Source organism: Diaporthe batatas (assembly GCF_019321695.1).
Source record: "Diaporthe batatas strain CRI 302-4 chromosome Unknown Contig00001, whole genome shotgun sequence".
NCBI classification, from domain to species: domain Eukaryota; kingdom Fungi; phylum Ascomycota; class Sordariomycetes; order Diaporthales; family Diaporthaceae; genus Diaporthe; species Diaporthe batatas.
In genome coordinates this window covers 1,511,225-1,537,157 of record NW_025408548.1, presented here as the reverse complement: position 1 = coordinate 1,537,157, position 25,933 = coordinate 1,511,225, and the positions used below count along the sequence as shown (strand labels likewise).

General features: G+C 53.0%; 9 protein-coding genes across 9 annotated transcripts; 7 read left to right on the top strand and 2 right to left on the bottom strand.

The window, feature by feature from the left end:
* Positions 1 to 1,341: 1,341 nt before the first annotated feature.
* Positions 1,342 to 3,069, top strand: KVR01_000745 (uncharacterized protein; the record flags this gene model as incomplete). The annotated part of the gene is made up of 1 exon (XM_044787755.1): positions 1,342 to 3,069. One exon carries the CDS (start codon positions 1,342 to 1,344, stop codon positions 3,067 to 3,069), a length of 1,728 nt encoding a protein of 575 aa, XP_044650694.1.
* A 1,049-nt stretch (positions 3,070 to 4,118) lies between these two features.
* Positions 4,119 to 5,169, bottom strand: KVR01_000565 (uncharacterized protein). The gene has a single exon (XM_044786888.1). The coding sequence runs from the start codon at positions 4,958 to 4,960 to the stop codon at positions 4,289 to 4,291; it is 672 nt and encodes a 223-aa protein (XP_044650514.1). The 5' UTR covers positions 4,961 to 5,169; the 3' UTR covers positions 4,119 to 4,288.
* Positions 5,170 to 6,156: 987 nt separating this feature from the next.
* Positions 6,157 to 7,591, top strand: KVR01_000986 (uncharacterized protein; the record flags this gene model as incomplete). The annotated part of the gene is made up of 2 exons (XM_044782135.1): positions 6,157 to 6,582; positions 6,945 to 7,591. Exons 1-2 carry the CDS (start codon positions 6,348 to 6,350, stop codon positions 7,589 to 7,591), a joined length of 882 nt encoding a protein of 293 aa, XP_044650935.1. The 5' UTR covers positions 6,157 to 6,347.
* Positions 7,592 to 8,892: 1,301 nt separating this feature from the next.
* On the top strand, positions 8,893 to 10,940 carry KVR01_000181 (uncharacterized protein). Its single transcript, XM_044791071.1, has one exon. It carries the CDS (start codon positions 9,199 to 9,201, stop codon positions 10,450 to 10,452), a length of 1,254 nt encoding a protein of 417 aa, XP_044650130.1. The 5' UTR covers positions 8,893 to 9,198; the 3' UTR covers positions 10,453 to 10,940.
* A 175-nt stretch (positions 10,941 to 11,115) lies between these two features.
* On the top strand, positions 11,116 to 12,180 carry KVR01_000589 (uncharacterized protein; the record flags this gene model as incomplete). Its single annotated transcript, XM_044790415.1, has 1 exon — positions 11,116 to 12,180. One exon carries the CDS (start codon positions 11,116 to 11,118, stop codon positions 12,178 to 12,180), a length of 1,065 nt encoding a protein of 354 aa, XP_044650538.1.
* A 31-nt stretch (positions 12,181 to 12,211) lies between these two features.
* KVR01_000793 (uncharacterized protein) lies at positions 12,212 to 13,910 on the bottom strand (the record flags this gene model as incomplete). The annotated part of the gene is made up of 3 exons (XM_044788262.1): positions 12,212 to 12,958; positions 13,020 to 13,709; positions 13,773 to 13,910. 3 exons carry the CDS (start codon positions 13,908 to 13,910, stop codon positions 12,212 to 12,214), a joined length of 1,575 nt encoding a protein of 524 aa, XP_044650742.1.
* A 3,162-nt stretch (positions 13,911 to 17,072) lies between these two features.
* On the top strand, positions 17,073 to 17,608 carry KVR01_000754 (uncharacterized protein; the record flags this gene model as incomplete). Its single annotated transcript, XM_044794602.1, has 2 exons — positions 17,073 to 17,119; positions 17,194 to 17,608. The coding sequence occupies 2 exons, from the start codon at positions 17,073 to 17,075 to the stop codon at positions 17,606 to 17,608; spliced, it is 462 nt and encodes a 153-aa protein (XP_044650703.1).
* Positions 17,609 to 19,050: 1,442 nt separating this feature from the next.
* KVR01_000167 (uncharacterized protein) lies at positions 19,051 to 20,504 on the top strand (the record flags this gene model as incomplete). Its single annotated transcript, XM_044794630.1, has 3 exons — positions 19,051 to 19,137; positions 19,211 to 19,976; positions 20,047 to 20,504. The coding sequence occupies 3 exons, from the start codon at positions 19,051 to 19,053 to the stop codon at positions 20,502 to 20,504; spliced, it is 1,311 nt and encodes a 436-aa protein (XP_044650116.1).
* Positions 20,505 to 20,771: 267 nt separating this feature from the next.
* KVR01_000112 (uncharacterized protein) lies at positions 20,772 to 22,030 on the top strand. The gene has a single exon (XM_044783637.1). It carries the CDS (start codon positions 20,881 to 20,883, stop codon positions 21,985 to 21,987), a length of 1,107 nt encoding a protein of 368 aa, XP_044650061.1. The 5' UTR covers positions 20,772 to 20,880; the 3' UTR covers positions 21,988 to 22,030.
* The last annotated feature ends 3,903 nt before the right edge of the window (positions 22,031 to 25,933 follow it).

Below are 25,933 nucleotides of genomic sequence, written 5' to 3'. Positions count from 1 at the left end.
TGCCGCATCTGGTCCCTCAGAGACAGGTTCTTCGTCCGCAACTAGGACTTCGGCCTCCTCGTCATCCTCCTCCACCTCGGCTTCGAGCTCCGCTGCGACCAACGGCGCTGTGGCTGGGCCAGGGCAGAACCTCGTTCTTGCCGGGCTCTCTGGGGTGCTTGGGCTCATGTTGGCCATGTAGATAAGATTGGGAAGCCATTACGTTGCTAATGTAAGATTTAATACTTATAAGGTTGCTCTGCGTGGCTCAGAGACTGCATGCGGTCTGTTTCTTGAGATCATGTGATGTGAGAGGGACACCGTTTGCCCAGGCCTGTTCGTCTCGACTCATCTCCATGCATCCTCTCGGGTATGACCCGGCACGTGCGTTCAAAGCACGTCGCGAGCATTGCTCGACTCTGGACCCGAATATGCACCTTGTTCCAGCAACGTCAGTCGTTGTAGTAAGCACGCATCAATGCGGGTCGAAAGCCAAGACGGGAAGACGACACCAGTCTCCAGATGTCATCAATAAGTTACATCGAGCCACGATATGATCTGCAGTCTTATCCTCGAGCCGCTTGTGAAACCGTTCAGGAACCAACTAACTGAACCCTCACGCAGGAACGGGAGAGACAGATGGGGCGGGGGTGAGGTGATGAGCTGGAGGTCCGTGGGTCAAGCTGAATGCGGTGAAGTGAAGTACGGAGTAAGTGAGCTTCAATGCACATGTTCGCTTGCTCGCTTGGTTCGGTCGGTACGTGGTTGCTAGGGTACGAGGGTACAAGGATGCCGGGATGGGTGGGGCGCGGGCACGGACACGAAAGCAGCTAGTGCCGTGTTGACAGCCAATCCCAGACCAGCCCCTCTGATTTGTTGCGCGAGGCAGGACCAACCATCCTTCAAACACTGGCTGCCGTGCGCTGGTGTTCACTGGTGTGCGCTGGTACACGCTGGTCCCGCGCTGGCCCTGCGCTGGCGGGCTGCTGCACGGCATCCAGGCTCTCGTGCACTCATTCGCTTTCACCGTCTTCCCACCCCCTCTTCCTTACCACGCTTCCACACCACCACACCAGCAGCACCACCATCGCTCCGCCGCCCAAAATCAGCTCCTGTCACACGGCGACCGTCCTCTCCGCCATGCGACCGTAGGGAAAGGATACAGCTGACGCATTTCACCCTCCCCTCTACCCTCCACACACGCTCGAATCGCCATCGTCGCTGGGGCCTGAAGCTCGATTGCTTGTCTTGTTGTCGCGCGGTCGCACTCGTTTCCTGCCGGCAGAACAAGCTTTATAACCCTCCGATTTGCTTCAACCAGGCCCCGCGATCATCCCCGATCGAGCGCCATCCGATTCACCCATGATGTCTTCTTCAGACGCGGCTGTCGCACAGCCCGTCGTGACGGTCGAGAACGATGCCCCACCAGATGGACCGGCCGTCAACGCATCACAGCAGAGTCTTGCAAGCCTCCCATCCACCGAGGGGCCCGCGTCGCCTGCCGAGCCCAACCACTCCTTCAAGTCCGACCCGAACCAAGACAGAGCTTCTGCCTCCGTCATACCATCCTCCTTGACCCCACCACCATCCTCGCAGGTCCCGACCAACGGTGCCGGCAGCAGGGCACCACAGAGCTCCCAGAGGCAAAGGATGCTGTCGCCTCCCGTCACTGGGCTGAACACAGTTCGTCACGAAGCCACACCTTCAGGGCTCTTCACTGCACCGAGGCCGGAAGCGGTCGTCGCCGCGTCGCCGGATGCCCTTCGGGCCATGCTTCAATCTTGCATCGCAGAACACACGCGCTTGAAGACGGAAGCGGCCCATCATAAGCTCCAATATCAGCTCCTCAGTGTGCGAGCCGACGAGGATGCGCACCGGGCCGCCGTCGAGCAGGAGTTGACGCTCCGCCAGCTCGAGGCTTTGCGCAAACAGAAGGCAGAGGCTCCAGCACCACCCCCCAGGAAAATGCACAGCCCCAGCCCCGACATCTCGCAGGCCATGTTCGAGCAGCTTCGGGATCTCAGCGAGAAAGCTATCAAGGACAACGAGAAGATCCGCAAGGACTACGAGGAGGCCTGTAAGCGGCTCAAAGCCGCCAAGAAGCTCATTGTGCGCCAGGAAGAGGACATGGATAGCTTACGCGAGGAAAATGAGCTGCTCCGAAATCGCCTGCAAGACAAGAGAGAGCTCTGGAACCAGCTGGCAAGCCCTGGGGGCATGTTTCACACCCCCAAGACCGCACATGCGTCTCCTGCACAATTCAGGACGACACCACGACAGACACCTAAACAACGAGACAGCCGCGAGGGGCGTCAGGAGCCTTTCGCAGTCCTTCTCCAAGCTGCCACGCAGGAAAATAGCAGTGCTCCTTCAACCCCAGCTACGCCGAACCGATCGGGAGGGCGGCACCCATTGAAGCACTCCCGGGGTGTCCACTCACTGTCATCTCTTCCAACAACGCCAAATCCGCCTAGACCACGTGGATCCGATTTGCTACCCGCCGCAGACCTTGTACCTCAGACCGAACCACCACGCCGCTTCGTAAACCGAAGTTTCATCCCAGAAACACCCGAGCGAGGCCTCAGCTTCGCCCGCAGCGAACGCCCCGAGCGGGCCCACCAGAGCCGAGAGAGCACGATATCAGCCGACGACAACCAGGAGCTCGCCAGGGCCGCCCTCCAATCGGTAGCGCAGCAGGTCGCGTCCTTTGCGTCCCGCGGCTCACCCCCGCCGCGGCGGCCGCTCCCGTCGCAGCGCAGCCAGCAGACCGAGGCCGACAGCCAGGTGTACGAGAGCCAGGCCAGCCAGGAGGCGTCGGCCATGCTGAGGCGGGACCCGCGGGAGAGCTTCGAGGTGGCGAGCTCGCACAACTCGCGGGACGTGACGCCGACGCCCGTCGCGGCGGAGAAGAGCCAGCGGATGCAGTCCACGCTGAGGGGCCCGGTCAACAAGTCCGGGCTGTCGCTGTCGGGCAGCGGGGGCGGGAAGCGCAAGTACGACGCCAGCGTCGCGGACGAGGCGAGGCGCGCCGCCGAGCCGGTGAGCCCGACCAAGAGGCTCAGGCTGGTCGGGCTTGGGATCCGAGACTGATTGGTTGCCATGATACCCCCAGATTGTTCCAAGCTTCGATTCTTGTCTTTTTCTCTTCTTCTTCTCTCCCCGGCATTCTCATTCAGGCCGGCATGCATCGTGATGGGTGTTTTTGCTTCACGCCAAAACAAAACAAAAGTCCTGCCTCGCGGCCTGAGGCCAGAATGATATGGCTCGAGGGTGGCACAAGTTTCACCTTATACATACTTGCTATGTATCATATTGCTTGGACAGGGTGCATTATCTTGGGCTGTTGTGCCACGGGCTCGATCTCCGAGTCGTCGCCTTTTTGCTCTTGTTTCTCGTCGGGCTTGGAGACGCTCCAAAATGAATGTCTCAGCTGGACTACTCTTTTTGGGAGTCTAGCACTTTTTCGCTTTTTCGGCAGCGTGTGCGTTCTGGTGGTCGGGAGTTCTGTTCTGCAGACAGACTGTGGGCTTTTACGGCTTCATGGGGCTGGCGTTCATATTTGGATTTATTGGTGGGAAATATAGCTGATTATGAAGGGAAAAAATTGAAATGGATTATATCCTGACTATCTTTCTGGAATCGTGACATTGGTCTTTCAAAGCAGGGCGGACAGTTTTATCCCTGAGATTGAGTGCGTCGCCAGGGCCTTTGGAATGCCCCCCTTTAAGTCCTGAAATGCGAAGTGTTCTCACTCGGCTCGTTCTCGTACAGTTGTTCTCATTGATGTGCTCATAAAAGGGAGAACCCCTATGATCTGAATGACTTCTTTGCATTGCTAGAATACTGTGCCACTTCTTATCTCCTGGGTGTTCCCTCAGAAAGCTCATTTTAAATGACTGCGGACATCTATCGTATAGACTTTTGGCACAGTTAACACTGTGTGTTTTTCAAACGCTGGATCTTGAGCGTTTGCCACCTCATGAAGGCGCCATGTAACTAAGATGTCTTCGGGCGTTTGCGGAATAGAAGCGAAACCAGAAAAATGTAAGTGGTAAAAGCTCAGGGGAGGTTCATATTTGGGTCTGTCATACGTGATTTTCAAATCTGGGATTTCCCATATTTCCTATGAAGAATTCTTTTCTCACAAGACGGCCGTAGTATCGACCAAGTGCGATTGCCAGTGCTTGCTGTGTGATCCATGGAATGCCGGTCATGCAGCAAGCTAGAGGGAAAATGGATGCACCCACGTCCCAGAGGCGTAGGTTTGTACTGATATGACCGATATAAGACCTTAGCTAGGGTTTCTAACTCATGCCTCAGCAGCGTCAAGTTCTGCCTTGGCCGCTTTGTACACCTCCAGATCAAATGTGCCATCGCTCAAATCATCCGCGCTGCCGATCCATTCGAAAACCCAGCCGTAGATGCCCTTCTCAAGGCTACCATCGTCACTGAGGGGGTTTATCAAGCACGCGACCTCGTCGTACTTGTTGCCCTCGTACGCCGCGAGCCGGTCCTTGGCCGTGGTCCCCTCAACTTCGCAAATCATCCCCTTCACCTCGACCCTCGGCTGCTGGTCAGCCACGAAGGCAGGGTAGGGCCCCCACATCTTGAGGTGGCCGCGGTTTCTGAGCACCGCAGGCCGCATGGCAGGTGGCGCCTCCAGGCCGAGGATTTTCTGTGCGATGGCAGGGTCCATCAGGGTCCCGTAGAAGAAGTAGGTCTCCTTACCCTGGCGTTGTTTGACATAGGCTGCCGTGGACTCTTCTCTCATGCGCTCGTACTCGGCCTCGAGGTCATATTCCGGATGCTCTTCTTGGTACTTGAGATAAGACGCATACCTTGCAGCAAACCCGCGTAACTCTTCCTGGGGTGGCTCGGGTTCTTGAGACGTTGCGTCTGTTGAGATTGCGGTTTCGTCATCGCCTTGAGTCTTGACGTCTGTGTCTTCGTCGGCGTGGGGCAATTGTTTGTCGTCTTCCATAATCGTAAAAGTGAGGAGACACACGAGGGTCTGACGATGGAAGTGCGGCCTCAAATCTTGTTGGCAATATGCAGTAATGTGCTGACTTTGTCTGGATGTGTTTTTGATTCGTCAATGTTGTCAAGTCAAAATGGTGAGGCCGTTGAAGGCAAGTTGAGATCGTTTCTGCTTCCTAGGTATTGGGAAATGGCGGAACTTGACCGAAGAGGCACAGCAGGTCGCAGGTTTATTTTAGTACCTGAGATGGCCGGCTGCTGGTGATGCAGCCAGGCAGGCAGTACTTCACTGGCGACATCCTACAGGCCCGTCGGACCACTGGCGAGAGGGGGTGTAGCCAACGGGCCGCCGAGCGGCCTGTTGGTCTGATGCAACGGCGGCTGGCACTGGGGGCCAAGTTTTCGGCTTACCATTTTTGTGTATATCCACACTGCCAAGGCCCATGCGGACCACTGCACGCCTACAACAAGTTCCCAAACTTTTATGCTGACGCTTTCAAAGGCGAGGATATTTGGCCGTAATAGATACTTCTCGTTTCTCTTGAACACTGGAAGTAAAAATTCACCTGATTCAACCGCAGAAAGTTAGGGCTCATGTATTCGATAAGAACCGGACAAGAGTCAAGACTTGAAACGATTTTGGTACTCCTTCGATCGGTAAACGCGTACCTATTTTGAGACTCTGAATCACCAACACGCATATGTGCAGTACCCCATCATCACCCCACCAGCAGTTATAGACCGCGGACCCCAATCAAAGGACTCAGTGGACACCCTGAGTGTAATTATATCACACACATGTACAGTTGAGCCTGTAATGCGGTGCTGGGCCTTAGGTCAGTTACCTGAAGGCCATGCCCGGTGGTGGCACAGACAGGTATATTTTTAGCATCCAGCAGAGGCTGGCATGTTGTTGGCCTCAAATGTTGTATACGTGGAGAGACATTCACAGGCCGACATGGCCAGCCGCGCGCATGGAATTCCCGCGGTCGGTGGCCACGGGTAACGCCCTTGATCCGACTCCTGAGCTGGGCCTCGACACATGCAGGCCCACGGCGCAGTAGAGGCAGCCTCACATCGTTGACAGAGTGAGACTTGATTCTGGAGGAAGACAGTCTCTGATTCCATAACAAACATGAAGGAAATATAAGATGCCATGTCTAGTCTTGATATGTGTGGTGAGTTTTCTCTTGGAGTTCATTCACGCTCACACCATTCAAACATTCAAACTTCTCAAGCACTCGCTCTACTTCAGAGTTCGAATAGCACACAACGACTCTTACGACTGATTCTGTCTACATCACCAATCTTGTTCAACAATACATTCATTCTAATCTTTCCGTTCGCGAAGCCTCAACACAATCCCCGAACATTACTATCACTACCTCGACATGGCTCCTCCACCAAGTTTGGAAGCGAAAGGCCACGAGTTGAGAATCGGCTGCGAGATTGAGACACTCGTGTCTCTGGTGACTGATGACTCGCTTAAATCATCCGATATTCAACTGCCTAAGGATAGCAGACACGCTGCTCAGCTGATATGCAAAGGGTACAAGGATGCTCCAGGGAGGGGACAGAACCCCATACAACTCCATCCCCACTTTGCGAACGGTCTGCCTTTCAACGGTCCTGCCTATTCAGCTTGGATCTTGACCGATGATTCAACCATCAAAGGAGGTGATGCTAGTAAAAACTTGTGTAAGTATCCCGTCTTATGGCTTTCCATGCGCAAACATCGCAATTTCTTTTGGCTAATCTGTCATCAGATCCAGTTGAGTTGGTCTCTCCCATCATGGTTTTCAAAGCTGGAGGGGACTATCGCCACCAGATAATTAAACTGTTCAATCAATTACGAAGCGTCTGCTGGATGCAAGGAAATCAAAGCTGTGGTTTCCATGTCCACATTTCTCCTCGCGACACAGACTGGCAATTGTCGGAGCTGAAGGATATCTGCAAAGCAATCATTCACTTCGAGCGCGCCATGATAGTCTTGCTCCCACCTCACCGGAACGGCAACTTTTGGGCCAAAACCTTCAGAAACAACAATCGGTATTTCAAAGACAAGAACGTGGCCGGTTGCATCAGACTCATCGAAGCCTGCAAGACTGTCCAGAGCGTGGTTGACCTCATGCACGGTGGCGAGACCAGATATTTCGCCTGGAACTTCAAGAACTTGGACGCGGATCTTCCGGGAACCGGCAAAACTATAGAGTGGCGGCAGCCGGCAGCCATGCATACCTCTCAGGGATGCATTTCCTGGATCGAATTAGTTATCGCCTTCGTCCAGGCAGCTCGAAGACCCGATCTAGACTGCAGGCGCTACGCAGGGACTGTTGAAGGCCTCAAGGACTTCGCGTGGATGGGTGTGGTTGTTGACGCGAGTGACGCGCGCTACATGGACTCCATTTTCAACGAAAAGACCGGTGCAGCGGACCTGATCGAGGCAACACCGCCACCTGATGCTGAGCTTGACGCGAAGGTCAAGGAGGACCAGAGGAAGAATCTCATGTTGATGAGGTTGAGCCAACGGATCGAAGCCGAGGCCAAGGCTGCTGAGAAGGCTGCTGAGAAGGCTGCCGCCGCGAAGAAAGCTGCTCAAGACGCTGCTGCTGCAGCAAATGGAGGCCGCAAGTGAGGCTACCTAGGTATCGAATAATACAGGAAGGTGGGTTGTCACCTGCCTGAGGTGCCTGTTGAAACTGCTGGACGGTTCGGAGATGTCGCTCGTTTGGTAGAAGATTGCAGGCAATACTACATTTAGCAATGGGAATTAAAATGACCAATTGTTTGTCTTTCTTTACGTGTCTGACCGACCTTACTTTTCAATTTCCTGCATATATTCTGAGAGACTCTGCGGATTGTGTTCGTCCAGCCGTCTGACCGATTCCACATTGTCACCTGATGGTGACATGATACCGATTATCAGACTGCTTCGGTCATCTTTATTTTCGTATTTGTTCTCCCGGTCCGGGTCCGAGATATCTCGGTCAATGTTGCCAACTACCAGGATTAGGTTCCTCAAGATTCAATTGAGAGTGGTCATCACACCGAATAGAGCTTTGAGACTCGACAGCAAATCATCCATGGGTCCCGCAGTTGGATTGGTAGTGTCAGGCTGCGCAGACCGTGGTTGAGTTGCGGTCTTTATGCCAGCGAACCTCCTGAACGCAGGCATGATGATGTGCTCTTACCAATCTTTGCTGTGTTCAAGGGCATCCTACGACCAATATCCCACGATTTCGGCATTAGTCTAGAGGACATAGACGTACACGAACCTCCTCTCTGTCCAGGGTGCCATTGTGCGTCATTCTGTAGACAAATTTCGAATCATTGCAGTTATCACACGTCCCAGATGCTACCTTCAATGTTAGGCAAATGACTTGAGCAAATGATGCCGACTCGTGAAAAGGTACGTCGTGGGCGAGGAGCTCTTGGCAGTGCAATGTCCGAGTCGTCTTGGTACAGTAACGTGACGTGGTTCAGGCTCTATTTACGATCTGGATTCTCCTATTTACGTGGAATCACATGCGAATATGCGCACGATGCTATTGTTACATTCGTTTTCAAGCGCTTTAAAACCAGACCCTCGAGGAAGAGGCTTAGTTGCAAGGCCCAAGCGTACAGACCCTAGCGAAAGAAGGGAGGCACATTTACTACCTCTGTCGTATGTGCCGGTTTTGATTCGATTGGCGGTTTCTATTTACGCCATGCAGGCAACACTTTCTACGACGTTAATGAGCTGTCATAGTTCAGGCCCTGTTGAATGCAGCCGAATGTTGACGATAGCTTCAAAGTTCAAGGCGCCTGTCGGAACAGCCGCGCTGGACTGCCTTCCGAGGCCCCGGGCCTGTGTTTTTCCCGGAGAGCTACCCCACAGCAACACAGCGCTCCCAGTGGCCACTCTCGAGCGTGGGAGAGCTTCCCCGGAAGAGAGCTTGTCCCCCCACCTCGCCTGCCGACGCCGGGTGTTGTTCCCGACGCCTACAATGCCGAGCTCGTCCCGGATATTATCGTTCCATGGCGCCGTCTAGTTCTCTTTGTCACTTTTTCTTTTGTGTACTACAATTTCTTATACTTGTTCAATTATACCCATCGTGAACCCAGGCTGTCAATTGACCTTGTGCGCAGCTGTTCTGCTATACTAGGTCCCTCTCCGACGCTCACTTCGACATATAGTACCGTATACTTCGCCCCCCACCGTCCCGGCCTCGCATTCTCAACACCGATTCCGCCCCGTGCAAGATGGCTCCGCTCCCCAAGGGCCTCTCGGCCGTCCTCTCCAAGGCGCCGTCCGACGTCGTGATCCTCTCGTCGCTCCGCACACCCATCTGCCGATCGTACAAGGGCCAGCTGAAAGATGCATACCCAGAAGAGCTGCTGTCGGTGGTGCTGAGGGCGACGCTCGACGCCAACCCGCGGCTCGACCCGGGCAAGATCGACGACGTGGCGGTGGGCGTGGTGCTGTCGGAGCTGGGCGGGTCCAAGGCGGCGAGGATGGCCATGAACCACGTCGGCTACCCGTCCACGACGTCGCTGTACACGGTCAACCGCGCCTGCAGCTCCAGCCTGCAGAGCATAGCCGCCGTGGCCGGCCAGATCCGCTCCGGGGCCATCGACGTCGGCATCGGCGCCGGCATGGAGAGCATGACGCGCAACTACGGCAGCCGCGCCATCCCCGTCGACGTGTGGCCGGCCCTCAAGGACTCGCCCGTCAAGGACGCCCGCGACTGCATCATGCCCATGGGCCTGACCTCGGAGAACGTCGCCGAGCGCCACGGCGTCGCCCGCGCCGACCAGGACGCCTTTGCCGCCGAGAGCCACCTGCGCGCCGCCCGCGCCCGCAGCGAGGGCCGCTTCGCCGCCGAGATCGCCCCCGTCACCACCCGCTTCCAGGAGGTCGACAAGCAGGGCAACAAGGTCGGCGACGAGAAGACCATCGCCGTCACCGAGGACGACGGCATCCGGCCCAGCGTGTCGGCCGAGGCCCTGGCCAAGCTCAAGCCCGCCTTCAAGCCCGACGGCGCCAGCACCGCCGGCAACTCGAGCCAGGTCAGCGACGGCGCCGCCGCGACGCTGCTGATGCGCCGCAGCACGGCCACCGAGCTCGGCCTGAGCGGCGACATCATCGGCAAGTTCGTGTCGGCCGTCTCGGTGGGCTGCGCCCCCGACGAGATGGGCATCGGCCCCGCCCTGGCCATCCCCAAGCTGCTGGGCCAGGTCGGGCTGGAGAACAAGGACGTCGACCGCTGGGAGATCAACGAGGCCTTTGCCAGCCAGGCCCTCTACTGCATCCGGAAGCTGGGCCTCGAGGGCGACATGGCCAAGATCAACCCCGACGGTGGCGCCATCGCCCTGGGCCACCCTCTCGGTGCCACCGGTGCCAGGATGACGAGCACCTTGATGCACGGCCTGAAGAGGAGTGACGGCGAGGTTGGTGTTGTCAGCATGTGTGTTGGGACCGGCATGGGCATGGCTGGTCTGTTTGTGAGGGAATAAGATATATAGGGCGTGCTGATTTACAAGGCAAAATTCAAAAGTCATCAATGTATATTGTCAGCGATCAGTTCATAATTTCGATCCGTCTACCCCTTTGTGCCAGTGGCAGTGCTCCGAGGATCACCAACTCCGGCAATGCTCTAAATCACAATACTTAGGACACCTCACTCACTCAACAAAACCACCATACAACTGACCATTATGCAAGCCTGCACCAACTCTGGCGTCAGCCCGCGCCGTCACGCCACACCCGAGCAAACTGTCTCAGATTCGACTCGGGGCCAGACCAAGTCGGGACCAGAAGTTGGATACGAAAGGGCGCCGTGCTTGTGGGGTTCTGGCAGCTAGTCATGCTGAAGGGGTGACATGGCGTTGACGGGAGATCTCCAATTGCTCGACGGGATGCGCGGTGACGTCAAATAAGAACCATTCGTCGAGCTGCTGCAGACCATCGCATGGAGTCATTGTCACACCCTTTTTGTGAGAATGGGGGGTATATTGTGTGAGTGTGTGTGTGTGAGTGTGAGAGTGAGAGTGTCTGCTTACACCGCTCCGAGTCCCCATCTGCTCCTGTCCCGGTCGAGGTCATGACAGGACTCACCTGAGCACTCAACGAACGAGGATACTCACGATGCCATTGACGGCTCCCACTGAGACCACATCATGACGCGGAAACCCAGCACAAGCTGGCGCAGGCCGCCCGCCGACCCCCTGCAGAACCCCTGGGAGGCGACCGACATCGACGCCCTCGTCTCCGTCTCCCGCCACCACAAGCTCAACGTCTCCACGTCCGGGCCCCCTCGCACCCCGGGCTCACCGTTGGTTCTCTTCTTCTCGGGCGGCGGCACCCCCTGCGCGGCGTACGTCCGCTTCCGCCGCCAGCTGGCCTCCCACGTCCGCGTGCTGTTCCACGACCGCGCCGGCTACGGCTACTCGGAGCTGGGCCGCGGCGACATCAGCGCCAGCAAGGGCAGCGAGGTCGTGCTGACGGCGCAGCAGGCCGCGCGCGAGCTGCACGAGCTGCTGCAGGTCCTCCGCATCGCGCCGCCGTACGTCCTGGTCGGCCACTCGTACGGGTGCATCTGCGCGCGGGCCTTCCTGGCCCTGCTGGGCCGGGAGCAGCAGCGCCGCGGCGCCGAGGACGACGGGCCCGCGGGCACCGTCGCCGGCATGGTGCTCGTCGAGGCGGCCACGGAGCTCATGTACGACCTGTTCGAGCCGTCCATCCCGCCTCCCGTCTTCTTCGACGTCACGAGGGGCGTCGACTTTGGCGCCGTCACGCGCACGCGCGAGCGCTCCGGGCTCACGGAGCACGAGTGGGAGCACGTCGCCGCCATGATCCGGCGGACCGCCGCGGCGACCGACTACGAGGACTGCAGGGTGTCGGCCCGCAGGCTGCTGCGGGAGCAGCAGTTTGCCAACCAGGCGCTGGGGGACGTCCCGCTCGCCGTCGTGCGCGCCGACTTCTCGCAGGAGTTCAGGCTGATGTTCGAGGCCGGCGAGGAGATGGGCAACGGCTCCGAGGAGGACAGCCTGGAGTGCCGGGCGTTCCTGGGGAAGCTCAGGCTGCATGATGATGAGCTGCGGGCGAGCCAGCTTCGTCTTTCGAGTGTGAACAAGTACATCACGGCGTTGGATCACGGGCATAGCATTCTTATCACGGGCCCTGAGGTGGGCGTCGAGGCGGTGCTCTGGGTTCTGGAGCGATGGTCTGAGATGCAACCTTAACCTAGTAGATAATGTCGAAATCGATATCTGTCTATAAGCCATGCTCCTCTGCCCCCTTGTCATATATGTGCTGGCCTTCCTCAGACTTTGAAGTGCTGAAAGGAGACAATTGACGGATCTGACGTCCCCAGATCATGAGCACAATTAGGAAGCAGAAGGCGAAGAGGGTGAAGAAGGCCTGCTGGCCGTATACCCAGCCAATACCCACTGCCGCGATCCAAGGCTGGATGTAGAAGTTGATAGACAAGCCCATGAACAAGCGCATAGAATTCAGGAGCAGTGTGGCCTCAACCGTGTTCGTCCGGAAACACTCGCAGATGTAGTTGACAGTCGTAGGTATGCTGACGAGCGAGCCGATAGTCACGAAGAGCTGAGCGACCGCCATGACCCACCAGTGAAGCCTGAACTGCATCGCCGCGCCGACGAGGCCCAGGCCCAGGGGCATCAGGACGAAGTTGGTGGGCCAGAGGGCGTGGAGTCGGTATTCGGGCTTCCAAACTCCATTGTTGCGGGCCGCAAGCCACAGAGGAATGCGGTCGCTGAAGAAGTGGCCGTAGACGAGACCGATCATGAAGCCAGCCCAGTGGACAAAGGTGAAGGCAGCGTTCTCCGTGACGTTGAAGCCATAGATGCCGCCGGCCTTGAGTGGCATCTGCAGCCAGACCGGTGTCAAGGCGTTGAGGGCGACGTAAAAGCCGAAGGCTATCGTATCAAACCCAGCAATAATTAAAATGACCGGCGCGAACATCATCTTGAATGGCTGGATGAAAACTTTGCCCTGCGGAACAGTTCAGCCAAGGCTCTCGAGTCTTGCTAGTGGGTGCTGAAAGACTACTTACCATGTCACCCCAAGACACACCAGCACCGACCTTGGACCCGAAGAGGAATGTCTCGTACCGGTCCTTCAGCCAGGAGTCAGGCTTGATGCGGTTCACAGCCCCAGGCGTTCGGTCATAGGTTGTCTCCTCGAGGAACAGGAACACGACGATGATGGTGAAGCCACACAGTGCAACGGACCACCAGTACTCAACGGGCCAGTAGCTTCGGCCAGCCACAAAACCGGATACCGTTGGGCCGAAGGAGGCCCCGAAGTTCAACGCCAGGTGGAGGAAGGTGAAGGCCCTGCCCCTCTGGTGGAGGAAATACATGTCGACGAGGTACCGGGGTCCAAGAACACTGACAACGATGCCGAAGAAGCCGGAGAAGTAACGGGAGACCAGATACGGCACGTAGTCATTAGGCCCTGTCATCAGCGGCGCCCAGATCTGGCAGCCCAGCTGCCCGAAGAGGGACCAGAAGATGACGGAGCTGCGCCCTAACTTGTGGCTGAGGGGCCACCAGATGAACCCGCCGGTCGCCAGCCCTGCTGAAGCGGCCGAGTTGAAGTACGTGATCTGGACGGTGGTCTTGTGGTAGAGGGCGGCCTGTTGCAAGAGGTTGAGCTGGCCGCAGAAGGGGGCAGCGAAGCCCACGAAGAGGCCCAGGAAGAGAATTGCCAGATTCACTGATTTCCTGGAGAAAGACCAGTTCTGTCGTTATCGAATTAGCCGCCTGGTGCATAGCCGGTCTGGATTCTTCTTTGGGAGTCTTACCAACGGGTCTTCTGCGTCGTCACTTGGGCGGGGGATTAAGACGATGCCATCATCCGTGACCTTGACAGCCTCAGACTTGGTCATGATCTCGAAGGACTTGCTCGGCCCTGAGATGTGGTCATCCTGATGGAATGCCATTATGTGTACAAATGATTGAATTACCGTGAGTTGATACAAGATTGGAACCCGGGAGACAGAACGCTGGGGGGAAGAAGCGAAAGTGCCTAGAGAGAAAAGAAAGCAAGCAGACCAAGTGGCAACACAGTAAGCTCAAAGTCACACCGGGGATGCTACGAGATCTATGTCCTCCCCGCATACTTCAATTAGTGTGAGAATCAACACTATTCGGCATCTTGAAGCTATAATATGTAATATAAGCCGATATCGTAACCGGTTGAATGAGCACTTGAGGTCTCAGAATTTAACCCCGAGGGCTAGAATGCTTCAACGTGCTGAGACACGGCTGAGATTAACGGACAGCAGTGCAGTAGTTATGCAAGCAGTGGTACCGTTGGCAATATTGCAGGATGATGATTCATGTCGATCTTCACGATCTTGTGAAGCAATTGCAACACCAACATCAACTAGAGTGGTATGGAGGAGTCGATATCGGCACATGGGTCTTGCGAACTTCACTCCTATGCTATGCTGGTCGCTGGTCAAGGCAACCCTGTGCAGAGCAGACGTGCTGCATCTCCTAGCCCTATCATGGCAGCAGATTGGCTTTACGGATCTCTTACAAAGAAAGAAGAGGGTTGAACGAAACCGAGAAGTCGGGTTACAAACCTTGTTTAGTCCTAATTAGCCCTCCCGGGATAAACTCACCCATCGATGCCAATTCTCTGGTGCGGGATTCGACACAAGGAACAGGGCTTGGCAACCCCGGGCGACTTCCCGCCTTATGGGCGGTTATAAGTTACAGAAACCCTGACTGATCAATGGAAGCAGATCTGGGGGAACTGCATTGATTGATGGGCTTTATATCCACCAATCGCATCAAATGCAGCGCGTAAATTTGGGTGGGACAACTGTGTTCCATATGCACACGCGCTTAAACCCGATCTTTTTCAAAGTTGTGAGGGTGTGCATCACGTAACATGGTCTTTGGAATGCGGTTCGTCCGAAGACAGGAGGGATCATTTACGTTGGCGAACGAGACAGGGCATCAATAAAGCACGAGAAGATGCCTTGTTCCCCGGGATACCATCGTGTTGATGCCTATGTTAGTAGATAACTTGAAGATGTCGATGACATGATATTGGATGCAGTTTTCTCGCCTTGATGTCTTGGTTTGATGAGTCTTCGGTCAACCTACCTAGTTATAACCAACGGGGTATAATGCTAAGCAACTTCTCGGCAGAGCTTATATCCCCAATGGCCATTGCTTGACTAGTTTGACGTCGGCAGACGTTAGCGATGCGGTAGTACGCCAGAGTCTGTGCCGCCGGACGGGAAAATAAGCCTCCCAATACCTGGGGTTCTGGGAGCTAGCAGTTACCGTGATCTAGGAACCATTGGTGCGCTAATCGGCCCCAGCCTAATGCAGAGTTGAAACCAGTGGCCCTTTGATACCAAAATTGCTCAAAGGCCCTTGAGCGGATCTCAGCTCCACCTGCCCAGGCGAGCAGATTCATGCTGTTCTATTCGCAATTGGGAAACCAACACGCAGATGCCAAGCTCACATACAGCCTTACTACATGGTACCATCTCGTGGGCTGTTTCGACCATCCGATGATTCGGCTGATATCGCAGCCTTGAGATGACCGGGGTCTTTAGATGACGGGCATGCATAGACGCAGCCCCGGCGGTTCATGGATCATGCCGCCAGATCTGGGCTGACGCGTCGGGAACCAAGGTGACATTTGACGGAACATAGCCAAGCTTCTGGAACTATGTGTTGAATGTAGGTGGATGCCCATCTATCTCCTGTGGTCATCGACACTCGGCACCTGGGCCCTTCCAGGGATTGTTACTCTTGAGCTCCCCATTCAGCAGAGGCGAACAGAGGCTGAACACCGACATGGCTGATCGAGATGTGGCTGCAAAAGTTGACTTACCAAATGCGGAAAAGTATTCAAACTGGTTCGCCAGGTTTAGCATATTCCGCTCCCCCGGACTCGTCTGCACGGCGAAGTAAAACCGCTGCAGCAAGGGAACGCATCAATCCGGTCCCTTGGACACAAACTACCGCAAGGGCCAACGGTTTCTCAAACTTTGCCATACGATCGATAATGGGTCGTTCTATGAGTCGGAAAGTATCGCATATGTGGAGAATACATGTGAAGATTTCTTGGTATAATATACTCCGCCCCACCTCGACCACACAATGATAACTGTCGTTGTGCTACCTAGGTACGCGTTCGCCACTTTCTCCGTCCCATGTCTCTGACGCTCGGTCGTTAGATATCATCCGTGCCTTTGATATCAGCTGGGCTGATCACCGCGTATCAACATGTCTTCAGCTGCGGCGAGCTCTTGTCCCCCAGACATCCCGGATGATGTATACACCAGACAACTCTTCGGCGTGGTTCCGACGACAATTATTCTAATCTTTTCTCTGTTGACCTATGGTCTCCGTATCGTTGCTCGGGTTAAGACAAGCCAGAGGGTTTCGTGGGATGACTATTTGATGGGTATTGGTTTGCTCCTCTCATTGGAACCAGCGATTTGCCAGTATCTACGTGAGTAATTGAGCTGTCCTAAATTATACCCATAACACTCAAGCTGACTGGAATACTACAGTTGTTGCCAATGGCCTCGGGCATCACCTTTGCAATCTTCCAAAAGCCCAAGCGGCACGTTTTGCCAGAGTATGTACACACACGGTCTGATATCAGAGCCAAGATTGCTGGCGTACCAATTATTTCCTGGGCCACAGCCGCTGACCCACGATCAGATCAGCTTTGCCCTTCAGAGAGCCAATCAGCCTGTGCTCTGCTGCGTCAAAATCTCCATCCTGATATTCTACCTTAGAGGTAACACACTACAACAGGGCCCTTTCAAGATGTTGTTAAGCTCTCGCTGACACTTGCGACAACAGTATTTTCAACCAGGGCATATGGAAATTTCCGGATTTGGGTATACATCGGCATCGCTTACACGCTCCTATGGGGTGTCACGACCTGGACCATCAATCTCACAACTTGTTACCCCATCGCATTCTTCTATGACCGAACTATAAAGGGAGGCTCCTGTCGAAATCAAGTTGTCTCGGGCACGACCGCTGCAGCTCTCTCACTAGTGGGCGACATCTATGTCCTAGTGTTACCGCTCCCAGCCTTGTGGCAGCTGAAGATCAACATGCGAAAGAAGGTGGCCGTCGTCGGTATTTTCCTTCTCGGAAGTTTGTTAGTCGCCCCCGGCTTGTCTCACCCTCAGCCCTAGTATCATTCAAACTTTCTCCGCTGACACTAAGCCCCAGCGGTTGCGTCGCATCCGTCATCCGCATCACAGAGATCCTCAAGTTCAGCCCCCTGGACGGGAGTTACACGCAAGTCTACGCGGCGACCTGGACCACCCTCGAGCAAGGCGTCGCCATCGTCAGCGGCAACCTGCCTCTCCTCGGACCCCTCTTCCGCAGCTTCTTCGCAAGCAATGGCAACACCACCGCCGGGTCATACGGGATGTCTCGTGGCATGACGTCCCGAATCGGTACGAGGGCCAGCCGTCTTGGCTTCCGGAACGATGGCCCCATGAACATTACCAAGATCAGCGCCTCATCACCCAGGCTCTTCACCTTTGAGAGGCTCGATGATGATGAGGCCAGCATCTACGGGACAGGGGTGGATGACAAGGCCATCATTGTGAAGAAACAAGTGGAAGTCAGTGTCTCCTAGATGATTGTCTTAGCATGATCTAGTAGAGCCACCTTAATGAGTAACACGCATAATTCCTTGTGCTTGTGGTCAAATCAGCAACGCTGCTTGGATGTAACCGCATACAGCATGTCTACTAGCCATCCCATTTCTTAGCATGTAGAAGTCAGGACGTAGTCACTCATGATAATTCCCCCATATTCTGACTCCAGTTATCGACGTCGTATTTTTTTTTTTCAAGCGCTGGGTCTTGAGCGTTTATCACCGTATGAAGGCGCCATGGATGTCCTCGGACATATACGGAATAGAAGCGGAACCAGCAGTCGAGGCGAAACATACCAGTACGTAGGAATCTGTGTCGACTCAGCCGGGACAGGCCGTGTTGACACGGACGTGGCTCTTGAAACAGTCTGTCACTGGTTGACATTTGGAGAGTTGCAAACATTTTGTAAATCTAACTATGCGCAGAGCTTAGGTCGCGAGGGAACTCTCGAACGTGAACTTCATTGTTATCCACTGGCAGAATGCTGGTGAAAAGCGAACCAAAGACCTAAGTCTCGATATGTCTTCCAAGGTTACCAGGAGCCGCGCCCTCAGCCGGAAGAGGTGCGGAATGCATTAACGGCCGGGCTTGGCAAAGTCGCTTTTGGGTTGGTTTATGCCCAGGTCGTTTCGTGAGCACTTGAGTGTGACCGTGAAAAGAGCCAACCTGCTTCTCTACCACCTACCTGCTACCTAAACACCTAAACACCTAAACACCTACTTGATAAGTAGGTAGGTAGTACGGGGATTCAGCTCCTTCGCCAGGACACTGCATGCTTCCTCCTGGGGCGCTGCATGTGGTTGGTCGTGAAGCTCGGCCATACCTAGGCAAGATTTAGCCTAATGGAACGCAACAGGGGATACTTGTGCACGGAATCTCACGGCTTGCAACGGACCTTCGCAGTTGAATGGAGCGATGTCTTCACAGCAGTGTGCGCCGCACGGTAACGGGCCATGGTCCTCGCGCAATGAGCTGCAACATGTCAGCGTTGCATTCGGTGTCTACCCACTTCTTGAGAACTTCAAAACGCACCACGATCGTTTCGCTTGCGCTGCTATTCTGCGGCACAGTCTGGTACGATCCTTCGCCATCCATCACAGGATGCACGCCTGAAAATCAGGGATGGCGCATAGCCAAGTGCTGTGGGCCAAAGCCTGTGCCACCGGGCGGAATAGATAACTGACAGTCCTAACGCGAATGGGGGAGGCGCCATACGGGGCAGATAAGGAGCAACTCCCCGATCATCACTTGTCGAAAAAGACGTTGGTCTTACTGAAAACCATAAATAAGGCCTTGGACACAGTTGCTGCCCACATCGGCATCTTTGGTCAGGTTCCATCCTTCGTACGTGTTGTGCCAGCGTTTCGAAGTCCGGACCAAAACAGCCACTGCAGCCCGGGAAGCGTTGATAACCCCCGAGATGGCTTCAAACGGCAACGTCAACCAGCCAGGCTATGAGAACCGGATGCAATTCGTGCACCAAATTCTGCAAAACCATGGATTAGAAGTAAGCCCTGCTCTGAAAGTTGACTTTTATCGAGTATTGTGTGGACGGCGGTACCATGACTGACCCTATTTAGCCCACCTCGGTAGAGGCTCTTGCATATTTTGAGAACTGCCCGTTCCATTTCAACAACTTCATCTACAAGGCCACTCTCACATCCCCAGCGACTCGAGAGTCATCAAAGCTGTCGGGTGAGCAGCCAGGCACGTACCCACTGCCGGAAGACGGGACATCCGTGCTTGTCGTTCGTCTCAGCAACCCGCGTGCCGAAGGGCTCAACAATGCCAACCGGGTCGAAAATGAGGTTGCCGCTCAGTATCTAGTCCGCCGTTCACTAGAGAAGGACAACCGCCCGCCCGTCGTGCCCGCCGTCTATGCCTGGGGATCGTGCCGCTTCCACGAGCAGCCGGACGAGTCGGGATTCGGCTGGAGCATCCTCGAGTTCAAGCAAGGCTCGGATCTGGACGGGGTGTTCCCCACCTTGTCGCGGGAGGCGCAGACCTCTGTCATGGAGCAGATCGCGGATGCGTTCCTCTCGATCCAGCGAGCACGGGTGCCTGATTCTGTCACTGGCTTTGGATCTCTGACGTTCAGCGAGAGCGGCCAGATTGTCACTGGCGAGATGCCGCTCGTCGTGGGAGGCCCCTGGGATACATACACCAGCCTCTGGACCGCGAAGCTCAAGGCCCAGGTTCTTGATTCGGACAAGAGCTCGGTACTGCGTGGTTGGAAGGACAGTGATATTAGGGAGCGCCTAGATTCCTTCTTGGCAAACGACGGGGTCTCCCGTATCCTGGGTAGCCAGGACATTTCAGAGAGGGTTCTCGTACACGGTGACCTCAGTATGTATTGCCTCACAGTCGTTGAGCACATGCGTTGTCTTGATACACTAACCACATGTTTATGTTACAGCAATGAACAACATGCTCTACGACAAGGAACAAGGGAAACTCACCGCCATTCTCGACTTCGACTGGGCATGCGTCACGAACCCATGCGACGAGTTCCTGAGTGGATTTTGGGATCTCGGCGGAGGAATCAACGAGGAGAATGCAAGTTTCCAGGAATGCATAATGACTGGCGACTTCTCCAGCAGCGACGGCCTCCAAGAGATGCCTGCCCAGGAGGCGGAGAAGCGGGAGAACGGCCGAGTGTTGAATGATGCTTTTGCTCGGCGTGGCATCATCCGTCCTGCCACCATCAAGGCTGCGGGAGAGATTCGGAAGTTGAGGGAGCTCGAGAATATGGTGTGCCCATTCGACTTGAGCAACGAAATAGTGATGAGACGGAGCACGGAGGAGGCCAGATTGGCGAGAAAGACTCAGAAAGGAAAAGACATTTCGAGTTGGTTGTCCAGTGCGGGATTCTGAGGTTGTTGAGTATCTACAGCGTGTTCAAGGGAAATACGCCGCCTTTTTTTTTATTGAGAAAGGAAACAAAGTCTTACAATTTTCACTCAGTATTAAAGCTTCTAGATTTGTTGTTTGGCGCATCTGTGTAGGCTGTAGGAATCCACTTAAGAAAGGGTCTGGAGAACATAGGGTCTGTCCCAGGCAGTGTTAGTGACAGACCCCATTCTGCATCAATCAGTCCAGCCAAACCCACCGTGCATTCCACCACCAACCAACCCACCACCCAACCAACCAAGCAGCACACAACAACAACCCAGCCAACGACACTGCAACACAAACACGCCCCCGATCACGTGGCCGCCCGCCGGCGACACCACCCCCACCACCGCCCAGGATGCAAGGCTTCAACATGGGGCGGTACGTCCCGCCGGACCTCGAGGGCGTCGCGAGCGCGAACCAGGCCTCGGGCAAGGGCCACGCGCTGGGCGCGCGGGCCTCGCGCCTCCGCAGCGAGGGGATCCTCACGGTGCGGTTCGAGATGCCCTTCGCCGTGTGGTGCGGGCACTGCAGCCCCCCCGTCGTGATCGGGCAGGGCGTGCGCTTCAACGCCGAGAAGAAGAGGGTCGGCAACTACTACAGCAGCCCCGTGTACAGCTTCCGCATGCGCCACGCCGCGTGCGGCGGCTGGATCGAGGTGCGCACCGACCCGCGCAACACGGCGTACGTCGTCGTCGAGGGCGGGAGGAGGAGGGACACGGGCGAGGGCAAAGGGGACGGGGACTCGCTCGTCGGGGACGGGGTGGGCGTGCCGGCCATCAAGACGGCGCGCGAGCAGGCCGAGGAGCGGGAGGCTGCGTTTTCGGAGCTCGAGAAGACGATCGAGGACCGCGCCGCGCTCGCTGCGGCGCGGGAGAGGATCGATGAGATCGAGGATGCCAACGCGAGGCAGTGGGACGACCCGTACGCCCGCAACCAGATGCTGAGGAAGACGTTCCGCGTGGGCCGGAAGCAGAGGGAGAAGGACGCCGCGGCCGCCGAGGACCTTAGGGACAGGATGGGCTTGGGGATCGAGCTGTTGCCCGAGAGCGAGGAGGATGCGCGGTGGGCGAAGCTGGTGGATTTCGGCAAGGCACCCGACGGCCTGGTTGAGGAGGGCGACAAGGCCCTTGCGAAACCACTGTTTGGCGGGGCAAAGCCTATGGTGCAGGAGACGAACACGAGAGACAGGAAGACCCCCACGAAGAAGCTGCTCAAGTCGGAGGTCGCAGCATCCAAGATGAGGAGCTCCTTGGTCTCCGAGATTGTTGGCAACACCCGGATGGCCAGCGACCCGTTCCTCGAGCCACGGACCAGGGACAACACCAAGAACACGGCCAACATCATACCTGGGCTGAAGAGAAAGAGACAGCCCGGGGTGGAACCCAGCCCACCACCAGAAGATAAACCACCTGAAAAGGTCGCTGCCACGTCTTCAGCCCTGGTGGATTATGACTCGGACTGAGCAAGAGCCTTCTTATGTTGTTTTTGAAATAGCGTTATGATACCCCATAGAGTTCCCAATTCGAAACATATCACTTGATCATGCGACTTCGAGAGACTTGTTGAGTGATTGATCTTGATTGACCACTTATCTGATATTAGGTGTTGTTCCTTTGTGCAGGGGCTGATATGAATGTTCCCTTATTCCCTTGTTCCCATCGACTATTTCCTCCCTACAGAACTGTCCAGGCCTCTGTCCTCGTCGCCTTCTCCCGATAAATTTGTACCCATACTCACCTCAGGAGAGAAGCAGCGGACGGTCAACGGCTCATGGCTCGTTGCACTCCCACGGGAGAACCGAAAAAAACAAAAGACAAAAAAAGAAAAGGAAAAAGGGAATGCCATCTTATAGAATCCAGAAGTTCCAATGCCAACCGAGCCGGGGGTGTTAAACCGATGACGCCGAAAAAGTTAGATGATCAAACGGAAGGCTCCTCCACCTTCTTGAGCTCCTTCGCCGGAGGAGACCCCGCCTACACGTCGTCCATCTGGCCGGCGGGTTCGTCGTCGTCGTCATCGCCGAAGCTCCCCACCGAGCTCATATCGTCGTCGTCCTCGCTCTCGGCGCCGGCCTCCTCTGCGGCATCCTTGCTCGCGTAGCGCTGGACATATTCTATCCGAGGTGTGAGCACGCCGGACAAGACACAGTTCCGGGCCCCCAGTCCGGGATGTGTTCACTGACCTCGTACTTTGGACTCGTACCCCTTGGGGTCCCTGAGCATCAACGCGGCCGCCTCTCCGTTGAGAGGGTCGGAAGGGTTTGGGTACCGCAGGAGGTGTGGCAGGAAAGCCTCGAAGATGTTTATCATGTCGTACATCGGTGACCACGTCTGGTTGATGACGTCCAAACAGACAGAACCCGACCTAGAAACATCCAGGCGTTAGCCTGTTGCCATGTCCCGGTGTATCTTCTTGTAATCCGCCTGCTCGCCCAACGCCGTCGTCCCTGTCCACGTCTGGAGGGTGTACGTGAGGGTCCAACTTACAGCTCGTCGATGTTTGGGTGGAATATGCGGTTCGTAAAGCCGATGCTAGGAGACTTGTACGGGTACTGATCGGGTAATTCGACGTGGACTTTCCAGACGCCGCCTTCGAATGGAGCTGTGCATTCCCGTGTGAGCCATGACCTCCATCCGGTGCTCATCTTTCTACTGACTTTCTGTTGGCCCCTTGAACTTGATGTAGAACTCCTGCCTGTTCGAATGTGTGAGCCGGGAGATCGGGGGTATGAATGGGTCTCTCGTTCGGTCGGATTTTCTTACACTGCAACCGGTCAGTCAGACTAGAGGCCAGCGCGGCTGGGAGGGGGGTTTGACTGACTGTTGTCGTTGACCAGCGTGACCTCGTAGTCACTCATGAGCCTAGCTGGGTTAGTTTGGAAGAGGAAACGAAGCCACCAACTATTTCTACGTACATCCTAGAGACAAGTTAGCAAGCTAGGCAGGCGATAAGATATCGTACCAGGAATTACGGGACATACTTCATGACCTGCAGAGAGAGAACAGACGGTCAGCATGTTGAGGTCATTCCGGGTCTCTGAAGACTGGGCAGGGCATGACTCACATCAGTCTCGATCCTGCGCCGTGGGCTCGCCATCTTGGCAGTTGTGCCTGTAGTCGACCACTCCGGTGTTGTTGGGTCCTCACTGCTAGTGTCGAAGGATGGCGGTGCACGGAAGCCGTTAATCACCGGAGATCTTGACGGACTGCGGACGGTTTGGAGGGCCAGGTGAATAGTGGGTTCCAGAATGCGTACACAGCGGGTTCGATAGCGACACGACCAGGCACAGGGCGTTTCTCTGTGTCGTGGAAGTCGAGGAGAGGGCGGAGAGAGGGGTTGTTGGTGGTTGAGTCGGACGCACGGTCAGTTGACGTGTAGTCAAGTCAGATCAGAGGTCGTGCAACTGACGTTACAGCAGAAGCCGGGGAACGGCGAGCGGCTTACAGGGGGCGCCTGCAAATGACGAATGGGAACAGGGGTTCGGGTGGGCTGCCCCTCGGATAAGAGATAAACTGGAACCTGGACCCTTGGGCCTGACCGCCCCATTCATTGTCTTGTCAGTGCCCCCTGGCCTCAAACTGCCTTCCAAAGCTCGGAAAGGGAAAGGCGTCTTTTTGAACGCAGCCGACATGCAGATAACAAGAGTCATCAGAGGTCACGCGGAAGCCTTAGTAATAATGATGCTGTGATGGGATAGCTGCCCAAACTTATAACCGACGTTGAAGTGCTCTCAGGCTTGAAAATACCACGGCAACACGGTCAAATGGTACAAACCAAATCGTGCAACAAATCTAACTCACCTTCCTTACCGCAATTCACCCACAGGAGGTCATCTCATCCCAGATTAGACTTAGTGTGTCACACAGTAGGCATCAAGCAGATGATGTGCGACATGGATATTATAGCGGCAGAGCGGCCACATAGAGGATAACCTACTTTAGGTTATATAAAAGAATATAGTTTCACTTTTATTTTATATATATTTAAAAAGGTATATAATATCTTTATATAATAGTAAGTATTTAATATTTAATTTTTAAAAAATATAATATTAATAATAATAATAATTCTAATATAATAAATATTTATAATTCTAATTTTAAAATTTATAAATAAAATTAAAAAAATTATTTTAATAATAATATTAATATTTTTAAAAAATATAAAAGATTTCTAATTAAAAACATAATTTTATTAAATATATATATATATATATATCCTTTTAAATATAAAATTAAAAATTTATAATTATAATTTTATAATTAGTTTTTATTTAATTATATTATATTATTATAATTTTATTTAACTTTATTTAAGCTTCTTTTAATTTTTCTAATATTTTCGTTTTAAAAAAAGTTAAATTTTTAAAAAAAAGTCTTTAAGTTTAAATTTAAAATTTTTATAAATTTTAATTTACTTTAAATTAAGTAAATAATCTTTTAGTTTCTATTATATTATAACTATTATTATTAACACTATATTCTTTCTAAGCGTTAAGTCTTAAGTACTTACTACCGTTTAAAGGCGCCATATATATCTTTAGATATATATAGAATAGAAGTGAAACTATATAATCTTTTAGTTTCTTTAAAAATAAATTAACTATTTTAAATAATAATAACTTTTTTCAAATAAAAATCTATTTTATATAGTTATAAATCTTATTATTAATAAATATTTCTTTTTTATAAAACTATTAGAATTATAAACTTTAATATTATATATAATAATAAAGTATAATTACTTTACCTAAAGGTTTTATTTTAATTTAATAATATAGTAGCTTAAATAATTACCTTTAAGTAGTTTTATTTATAGAGTTAATAAATAAGTATTTACTTAAATAAAGTTAAAACTTTTAAAGGAGTAATAGTTTTATCTTAACTTATTTTAATTAATTTACACTTAAGTTATATAGTAATTTTATATATAATATTTAATAACATTAGAATTAAGTAGCTTATAGTTTATAATAACTTTAATTTTTAATAGATTAATTTATATTAAAGTTAATAATATTAAATTAAATTAATATAATTTAATATATTAATATAAAACGATATTTTTAATAATAAAAGTATTATAAATATAATAAATTATAAAGTTATTAAAAAAGTTTAATATAATAAATTTAAATAAATTAATCTTAAAAGATATATTATATCTTATTTTTTAAAAATATTAACTACTTATTTTTAAATTAATAATAAAATTTAAAATAATATAAATAATATATATATATATATTAATAACTCTTTTAAATATAAAGTTAAAAACTTATAATTATAATTTTATAATTAATTTTTATTTAATTAATTTCTTTTATTATAACTTAATTTAATATTTAATTTAATTTAAACCTTCTTTTAAACTTTATAAATACTTTTATTTCTATAAATATAAATATT